The sequence below is a fragment of the Uranotaenia lowii genome, chromosome 2, assembly GCF_029784155.1.
Source record: "Uranotaenia lowii strain MFRU-FL chromosome 2, ASM2978415v1, whole genome shotgun sequence".
NCBI lineage: Eukaryota > Metazoa > Arthropoda > Insecta > Diptera > Culicidae > Uranotaenia > Uranotaenia lowii.
The window spans coordinates 351554463-351564342 of record NC_073692.1 but is presented as its reverse complement, the minus strand read 5'-3'; the positions used below and the strand labels follow the sequence as shown (position 1 = coordinate 351564342).

Genomic DNA, 9880 nt, shown 5'->3' with positions numbered 1-9880 from the left:
ATTGTTTCTGCAAGTCATTCGGACCGTCTCAATAAGAGCAGTAAAAAATTACCGAATCCGGAATACCGGAATAAGTAAGTTGACCATTAAAGTGCAAAATATTCTTTATTAAATAACCAACCGTAATTTGTTAAACTAGGAAACTGCTCTATCTTACAAACACGCACTGAACACAGAACATTTATAATTGGAAAAGGAAACTAAATTTGTAGGTATTCACACAAATCAAAAATATTTACAATAACTAATCCTGTACAATAAAATTTACAGTTTGAGCTGCTGTGATACAAGCTGCTACGAAAAATAGTTTTTCGTTCTACAATTCCGAACAAGTTTAATTGACAACAAATATTTAGCCTGTGATTAAGTTTTTTTTTTTAGCTCCGGGAATTGATAAAATAAAATTCAACTTGTTGAAAAACCTTCCGGATGCCGCCAAATTTCGCTTGTTGAATTTATTTAATCAATTCTTGGAGCATAACATTGTTCCCGAAGATTGGAGACAAGTGAGAGTTATTGCTATCCAAAAACCTGGGAAACCTGCGTCCGATTTTAATTCATACCGTCCAATAGCGATGTTGTCTTGCATTCGGAAATTAATGGAGAAAATGATTTTGTTTCGTTTGGATAAATGGGTGGAAAAAAATGGTCTCCTTTCAGATACTCAATTTGGGTTTCGAAGGGGCAAAGGGACAAACGATTGTCTTGCTTTGCTGTCTTCAGAGATACAAATGGCGTACGCAAAACGTGAGCAAATGGCTTCAGTGTTTCTAGACATAATGGGAGCTTTTGATGCAGTCTCAATAGAGGTGTTGTCAGACAAATTGCACTCCCGGGGTCTGCCTCCTCTTTTGAACAACATCTTATACAGCTTGCTGTGTGAGAAACATCTGAATTTTGCTCATGGAGATATTGCAGTTAGAAGAATCTCTTACATGGGCCTTCCGCAGGGTTCATGTTTGAGTCCACTTTTGTACAACTTTTACGTAAGTGACATCGACAGTTGTCTCTCTGAAGGCTGCACTCTAAGACAACTTGCAGATGACGGCGTGGTATCTGTCACAGGATCTACTGAGTCTCATCTGCACAGACCTTTACAAGATACTTTAGACAAATTGGCTTCCTGGGCTTTGGGGCTTGGGATTGAGTTTTCCCCTCAGAAAACGGAGATAGTTGTTTTCTCTAAAAAACGTAGACCTGCTCAACCTAAGCTTCAACTCCTAGGCAGAACGATCACTCAATCGAGGTGTTTTAAGTATCTTGGGGTTTGGTTTGATTCCAAGTGTACCTGGAGGGCCCATATTGAGAATCTGAAAGGAAAATGCCAACAAAGAATCAATTTTCTCCGATCAATCACTGACACCTGGTGGGGAGCTCACCCAGAAGATCTTTTAAAATTGTATCGAACAACTATTCTCTCAGTGATGGAATATGGTAGCTTCTGTTTCCAGTCAGCTGCCAAAACTCACCTCATCAAACTCGAGCGTATCCAATACCGTTGTCTTCGCATCGCTCTGGGCTGTATGCCCTCAACGCATAACATGAGTCTTGAAGTTTTGGCAGGTATACTCCCACTAAAAGATCGATTCAATTTATTATCACTCCGATTCCTCATCAGGTGTGAGGTCTTGAACCCATTGGTGATTGTAAATTTCGAAAGACTACTTGAGCAAAATTTTCAAACCAGATTTATGTCTATATACCATGTCTTCATGTCCATGCAGGTAAATCCTTCTTCGTATTCTCCCACTCGTGTTTACATCCCAGACTACGACAACTCTTCTGTCCAGTTTGATTTGTCTATGCAGCAAGAAATTCGTGGGATCCCGGACTCTCGCCGTCCACTTTTGATTCCCAGAATTTACGATGCTAAATATAGACACGTCGATGCCTCTAAAATGTACTTTACCGATGGATCACTTATAGAGGAATCAACGGGATTTGGAGTGTTCAACGAAATCTTCAGCGCATCTTATAAGCTCCAGTCACCATGCTCTGTGTATATAGCAGAGTTAGCAGCAATCTTTTGGGCTTTGGACAGCATTGCGTCACAGCCTGCAGGATACTACTACATCGTAACAGATAGTCTCAGCTCTGTTGAAGCAATACGCTCAATAAGACCGGAAAAGCACTCGCCGTACTTCCTTGAGAAAATACGGGATATTTTGAGTGCTTTAGCAAGACGTCGTTTTTCTGTCACCTTTGTTTGGGTTCCCTCTCATTGCTCGATAGTGGGTAATGAGAAGGCAGACTCTCTGGCAAAGGTGGGGGCGACGGAAGGTGACACGTATCAGCGTGAGATCGTCTTCAACGAGTTTTACTTTTTGGTTAGAAGAAATTCTCTTGTCAACTGGCAGCGCAAATGGGACGAGGATGAGTTGGGTCGGTGGCTCGATTATCCCAAAGGTAAGCCTTAAACCCTGGTTTAATAGATTGAACCTGAGTCGGGATTTTATTCGTATATTTTCCCGTCTCATGTCCAATCATTATTCCTTAGACGCGGTACTCTATCGTTTTGACATTGCTGGCAGCAATTTGTGTAGTTGTGGCCAAGGTTACCATGACATCGAACATATTGTCTGGTCGTGTGAGGTCCATCTTGTCGCCAGAACGAATTTAATAGATTCCCTTCGGGCCCGAGGAAAACCACCTAACGTTCCAGTGAGGGATGTGCTAGCTGTGCTAGATTTGGACTACATGTTCGAAATCTACTTCTACCTTAAAGCTATCGATCTGCGCCTTTAATCCTATATTTCCCTTTCTATCATCTTTTTCTTTAAACACAAAGTGTTAAGCTAAGCAAACAATGTAAAAACAAAAACGAGTTTGGCTCCCTAAAACCTTAAGGTATGAGCCGTTTCAAATAAAGAATTATTAAAAAAAAAATTAAGTTTTCAAATAGAATTTAAGTATTGCATTTTTATTTAATCTCAATACTGATTCGAGATTAAAAAGCTGTAAAATTTTAATTTGTTATTCTTAATTCTTAGTTTTGAAATTTTGTATTTGAATTTCATGTATCTTTCCACTTGTTTTATTCTGGCATATTCCAAGTTTTTCTTTGAAAATCTGGGCGAGCCCCTAATAAATCGGGCAATCTGGAATGCTAGTGAGGTATCAATATTCAAATATATTAAAATTATCGTTTTCATTTCAAATAAATATGATGGGATTGCAGTGGTTTTTTCCAATATTTTTATACCCATACATGATACTAAGTTGCTGGCGAAAAAAGCAACTAAAACAAGAACAAAACCACCTCCACCCCGGCTGGGGCTAGGTAAATGGCCTGAAATTTGTTCGCAGGCAGCATCATACACCATGCCACAGAGTGTTGTTTGTAAAAAATATTTCGATCCGGACTGATTTTACTCAAACCGTTTGCGCGATCATTCAAGCAATGTCAGAAATTATGCAAATCGTATTCACGGCGACAGAATCTCATAGAATTTCATCACATTTATATAAATGTGCTGTAATGTATGTAAGATAAAATATTAGACTTACGTTCGCTTTCGTTTCCGATTGTCCGACATCCTTTCCATGTCTGCTTACATAGGATATTCGCGCTGTCCAATAGCGTTCTATTCCAGTATTGATCCAGATCCGACCATTGGATGTGTTCGCTAAGACTTCGGTCTCTTACGCTAAACGTTCTCGAACTTCGTGGGAATGCGCTTCCCTGCTTTACGGCCATGGTATTTCTGCTAGTGCCCTCGACAGTTTCGAAGAGGTTCACTTTTTCCAAGACTGAGCCGTTAGGAAAACGGAGTCGTGTCCTCCAGGGATCCTAATTATGAAAAAATATTTCCATTAGACAGAATGTTGTACTATCTTTAAGGGTTGTGGGTTGCACTTGTTGGTAAGGTATTTCTCGATTAGTAGCGGGCCGTTTGACGTGCCATCGCACGTTGGAAGGTTTCGGGGGCAAAGTATAAGCCGAACGTCAATCGCTTAAAATAGCACATTCCTCTCTCTAGGCCAGATGCGAGAGCGCGTTGGTAGAGTCTACTTGTCAAAGTGAATGTTTGAAGACATTCCAACGAATCGAAGACATCCCTCTGAACCGAAGAGGAAACTTTATTAGCAATGGTGCTTTGGGTTTTCGATAGAACAACTGATAATACCTAGGGAACGTTCGGCATCATTGAATAAATATTCAGGAAAATCTTGATTTATCTTATTTTTTTTTTCACATAAGCTAGACTTAATCGCTTAATTCTCTGGTAGCGGCGCTTCACCTATATCTGTATGACCCAATCGATCGAATACGCAGCTTTTTAAATTTTATATGTTTTCCTCTTGTGATTTCACATTTGTTTGATTTTATTGTTTTTGTGTATGTTTTGAAGCCATAAAATGCATAGCAGCGTGTGGTTGTTGATACATTCACACTTGTTTAATTTTTTTTTTTTCATTTATCTCCGCTTCCTCAATTCAGTTTTTCTGTTTGTTTTCAAATTTTCAACATTTAAATAATGGCTCTTAACAACTATATATAGATCGCTAATTGTTTGCACGGTATTCTCTCGCTATACCATTCTCGATTCTGTTCCTTTACTTAATGTTTTTTTTTTCATTTGTCACTAGTTACTCGGCTGTTACACGATAAATAAATCTCTGTTTTCTTTTACTCCGATAAAACAAATCTACACAGCACTTCTGCGAATGGTAGATATACAGAAGGGAAATAAATCAATATATCGCTCACAAGAGAGAAAAAATAAAACAAAAAAGTTCTTACAAAATCTTAGTTCTTTTAAACGTATTAAACTTTATAACGATACACATGGGGTTCGAATGGTGGAACAAAACGGACAGAATTTTTCGCATCAAAACCGAAAAATGTGTTTTCAAATATTGTTTTTCGAGAAGGGGAATTTTTAGATTTTTTTTCGTCTGAAGCGTACGTTTAAGATTGTTGTTAATATATTATAGTTTGCAAATAATGCCTGACTGTTCTGCAAATATCCATACCTACTATCATAAATACCTAATTGTGATTCTTGTTTCGATTTTCCTTATGTTTTGATGTTTTGTTACGATTCGCAAAAAAGCTTACAAAAATAGTTTTCCGTCTACGGTTTCCGGGCTGCTCTCTAAAATATGTATGTCTGACTGTCTGTCGTGTTACTTTTATCATTTTGTGGTTTTCTCTATCCGTTGTAAGATGTTTTTTTTCTTCGGAACTAACACTACTCTACTTTGAAAGATGGGAGAGGTTTTTGGGAGACTTGGAGATGTTTTTCTTGTTTTATCATAAAAAGGAAGTTGGAAATTTCGGGAATGCCAACTTTATGGCGCTTGGGAACATAGATAAATAGAATAAATTAGAAGGAAATGATTTTTTTCTTCCAAATGGATTAGTACGTTCGATGTGATTTTTCTTAACGCGCGTTAGCCGCTAACTTTTTTTCCTTAAAAGAAACAGCGTTTGATTTCTACCGTTTACGGAATGTTAATTTAAGATTAGAAAATAAATAGAGTAAAGTACAGATGTATCCATTTGTTTGAGAGAGGAAAAGAGAGAAGCAATAGATTCGGCCAAATTGATTCGCTGGAAGCATTTTTTAAGACAGAGAGAAATTCACGGCTAAAATTAAGGCAACTTTTCTGGTTATTTTCTGACGATTGTAGGTGTGTGGTACATATTCAATCTTTTTCTCTGGTGTCTATTCGCGCTTGCTCGACTTTGTCTAGTTCATTCAGCTTGGTCTTTCTTTTTTTGTCACTTCTGTGTTTTGCAATCTACTGTTTTTTTTTCTCTTGCTGTAGCAAACTTCTATCAATGAACACGATGGTTTTGTTTTTCTTTTTTTAATGTGATTAACGATGTTTTTTTATGTTCGGAGTAAATACAGTTCAGCTAAATATTTTTCGCTAGTTTTGGTTTCTACTTCAATGTTCCGATCAGGCAAAATACATTTAAGGTACGTTTGAAACAGGAAAAACTGTAAGAGAAAACTTTGTCCCAAGGATGTTCTTAGTCGATATATATTTTTCTTTTTGTTGTATAAAGTTCCACTATACAATAAGAGTAAGCTTGCCAGATTGCCCGGTTTTATCCGGGTTTGCCCGGATATTTGATGCAAAATTTCGAGAAAGTCCGGTCCAGCCCGGTTGCCCGGATATCGTGAAAAAAGTCCGGATATTGCCCGGATTTTTTCACAATTTTCACAAAGAAACAAAAAAAATCAAAGTTTTTGAGTAAGTTTCAGCAAAATCGATTAACGGTATGGAAATTTTCAACGGTTTTTTCAAATAATTTCGCTGATTTACTTTTATAAACCTTTAAATATTTAAGTGTTCCAAAAAGTTTTTGGAAGTCTAAATTTCATTTTTTTGCATTTTTTCTTTGCTTTTTACATATAATAACACCTAAATTTTGCCCGGTTTTTGCCCGGTTTTTGGATTTGAAAAATTGAAATCCAGGCCCGGATTTTGCCAGGTTTTTTTGAAAAAATGCCCGGAATTGCTAGGCCCGGATGGGAGTGGAAAAAATTCTGGCAACCTTAAATAAGAGGCTACAATCACTAGACAAGGAGCTGGAGTAAAAAGATTGGTTCGACTCTTGGCTTCTTCTTAAATTTTCCTTCAAAAGCTTCAGCGAATTTCTCCACTATATGCTTGTGGAGCTCAGCGATTGGTTATATTTTTGTTGATCTCAGCCAATTTAAATAGGTAAAGTTGGTAGATATCATTGATCAAATTTAGAGCATATTTATACGATTACGATCTTGGGATTTGCGCATACATGAAACATTAAAAGCAAATATGATTTGTTCCTTCTACTTCAACACATCTGTCACTTCTCTCAGCTTTTTTTTGCTTTTCTACGTACTTCCCTCAATCGTTTTTTTTCTGTGTAAATACATATCATGTTAAATCTTTTCATTCAACAATAATCCAGGGCGTGACAAATTCGCCGTCTTATACCAACATAAATGTAGACATACAAGCGATCTGATTGTGTAAAGACTGTTGATTGCAATACATCAAACTTTCAGCGATCTCCAACTTAAAACAAATATCTTCCTTAACCACTAGGTAAACTGTCCTCTTCACATCAATCAACCGACCGATACGCTTGATTGACTGATTGTTTCGCACTTTTGCCCGGAGTTTTTAGTACTTTGTATAAACTTAAAAACTAGCAAACAATAAAAAAAATAATGTAGAATCATCTCCTTCCAGTAGAAGCAGCTAGCTGTGATGATCATTCATGTTGTTACGCAACAACAATCGTAATACTTGCATCCTTACACCCACGGCGGGTTTGTTGTGATGAAATTCAATTTGCTCCTTTCAATTTCGAATCAACTTACCCCAATTGTCTACTGCGTTTGCTGGATTTCGATTTTCTCTACGGTCATGTCCGGGTTCATGGCGGTTGCTTCCTGAAACGGTGAAATAAGAAAACGATTGAAAATCTTGATAAATGTCATTTGTTAAACAGAATGTTTTGCTCAAACTTTAAAAACTAGCATCAACAAACAAAAAACGAAACTGTCTCCTCTTGAAAATTTGCTTCATGAAGATGAAGATGGAAGATACAAACAATGAAATTTTGATTTAGGGTAACATGAGGGGATCGATTAATGATAATTGTTCGATTCCCAGATTAATGGTAATTGTACGTGAAACATTCTATTATAGTGGTGGCTCCAGAGAGTCGTTTTTTAATATTAAAAAAAAAATACATAAATTTTTTTCTGTTCGCTGGCGTTCTCTTACTCTCAAATAAATTGATCAAACAAAATATTTCGAATGTTGCCAATAACAGTAAAATGCTGATCATTCTCAGCCGAACAGCTAGAAAGAAATTTATTATTAAGTTAAAATACACTTCCCATTTGAAGCCAGGTGGCTTACATAAAAAACACATAAACTATGAAATTAGACGAACAATTGTCTTGTTATTTCCATCGAAGTTGGTACAAAATGCAGTCAACAAATATTTATATATATTTTAAATTTTCCGATATTTTGATTATAGCAGAATTTCGAAAATTCAGTAACAGCTATTTAGATTGAAAAACAAGAAACATAAAGAGGCCTCGAAGTTTGAAACAAATGGACACACAGACTAATAATGGCGTTTCGATTTTAATACACAGAATTTAAATAATCAAAGATTTGAAGAAATATAAAAACACGCGTTAATTCACGGTTCTTAAAAATGTAACATATATCTATGAACTTAAGTTTTATTCATTTAAAAATTCTATGAGAAAACCAGTATTTATCAATTTAAAACGATGAGATAATTATTTATCTATTCCAGAATCGTACACTCAATCCATTTTCTGTATGAAAAATCTTTAAATATTTATAAACGATTTAGTCCCTTGTTAACATCTGAATGATGAACAAATTTTGAAAATCGTACTTTCCAGATATTCAAATCAAAATCAAATGGAATAGAATTAAGAAAACATAAAGATAAACTTTTTTAGAACATGAATGTTCGAGAGAATTCTTATTAAAAAAAAAAAGGGATAAGTGAGAAATGGTAATGAAAACACGAAAAAGTAGTGGAGATATCGGAATATTTAGACAAAATTTAAACAAAGAGATGGAGAAATAGATAAATTAAGACGTAAGCAGTAAGAGTGCTGATATTTATCATAAATATATTGAGAAAAACAGGAATACAGTAAGAAAACGAGTCACACAAAAAAGTTAAAGAAATTAGAAGCGATTAAGAAAATTGAAATAAATAAAAAAAAACTATGTTGAAACTGAGATCGAATTGAAGCTGGCTATAGACGCAGCCAGTGAAAGAAGGATAAAAAAGGCGTAAAGATAAAGAAACTGCGAAAGGGAGTGAAGAAATGTTTAGACTGTATAGAAATAATTCGAAAAATACATCGAAATTGTAAAATGAGGTCAAATTAAGATAACGATAAATGATGAGAAATATAAAAAGGGTAAGAACGATAATAACAGCAACAGCTAAACTAGAAGTATAGCAAATGAATTAGAGTGAGATATTCTACGAAACAAAGAATGAACGAGAATTAATTTTGGAATTTGAATGGAAATAAAGCTGAGAATAAGAAAAATAAAATGAGTGGAAATGTGAAATTGAATGCGAATAAGATTCCAACATTGGGATGAAAATGGAAATAATGAAAAAATTAAATAATAATAATAAGAGTAACAGAAACGAGGATGAGGATAAACATTATAATTACATTGATAATGATAAGCACATAAGGATCGGGATAAGGCTAAGGCTAAGGGAAATGAAAATGAAAAGGAAAAGGATAAGAATAAGGATAAGGATAGGGATTAGGATAAGGATAAGGATAAGGATAAGGATAAGGATAAGCATAAGGATAAGGATAAGGACAAGGATAAGGATAAGGATAAGGATAAGGATAAGGATAAGGATAAGGATAAGGATAAGGATAAGGATAAGGATAAGGATAAGGATAAGGATAAGGATAAGGATAAAGATAAGGATAAGGATAAGAATAAGGATAAATAAAAAAGGATAAGGAAAAAGATAATGAAGGATAGGGATAAGGCTAAGGCTAAGGAAAAAGAAAATGAAAGGGAAAAGGAAAAGGATAAGAATAAGGGTAAGCATAAGGATAAGGATAAGGATAAGGTTAAGGATAAGGATAAGGATAAGGAGGAAGAGAAAGATAAGGAGAAAGAGAAGGATAAGGATAAGGATAAGGCTAAGGAAAAGGATAAGGATAACGATAAAGATAAGGATAAGTATAAGGAGAAGGATAAGGATAAGGTTAAGGATAAGGAGAAGGATAAGGATAAGGTTAAGGATAAGGATGAGGATAAGAAGGAAGAGAAGGATAAGGAAAAAGAGAAGGATAAGGATAAGGATAAGGCTAAGGCTAAGGCTAAGGATAAG

At 35.6% G+C, this 9880-nt stretch overlaps 1 protein-coding gene across 10 annotated transcripts in view; it reads right to left on the bottom strand.

Annotated features, from left to right (window-relative positions):
* Nucleotides 1-4164: 4164 nt before the first annotated feature.
* The window catches only part of LOC129743570 (protein 4.1 homolog), a 169371-nt gene continuing 163655 nt past the window's right edge, over nucleotides 4165-9880 (bottom strand). For all 10 annotated transcript variants that reach the window (XM_055735617.1, XM_055735618.1, XM_055735614.1 and 7 more), the window contains one exon: nucleotides 4165-7397. Coding sequence is in view for 1 of the 10 variants with exons in the window: in XM_055735620.1 (XP_055591595.1) it covers nucleotides 7335-7397 (63 nt within the window). In the remaining 9 variants the exon portion in view is untranslated. The remainder of the gene's footprint in view (nucleotides 7398-9880) is intronic.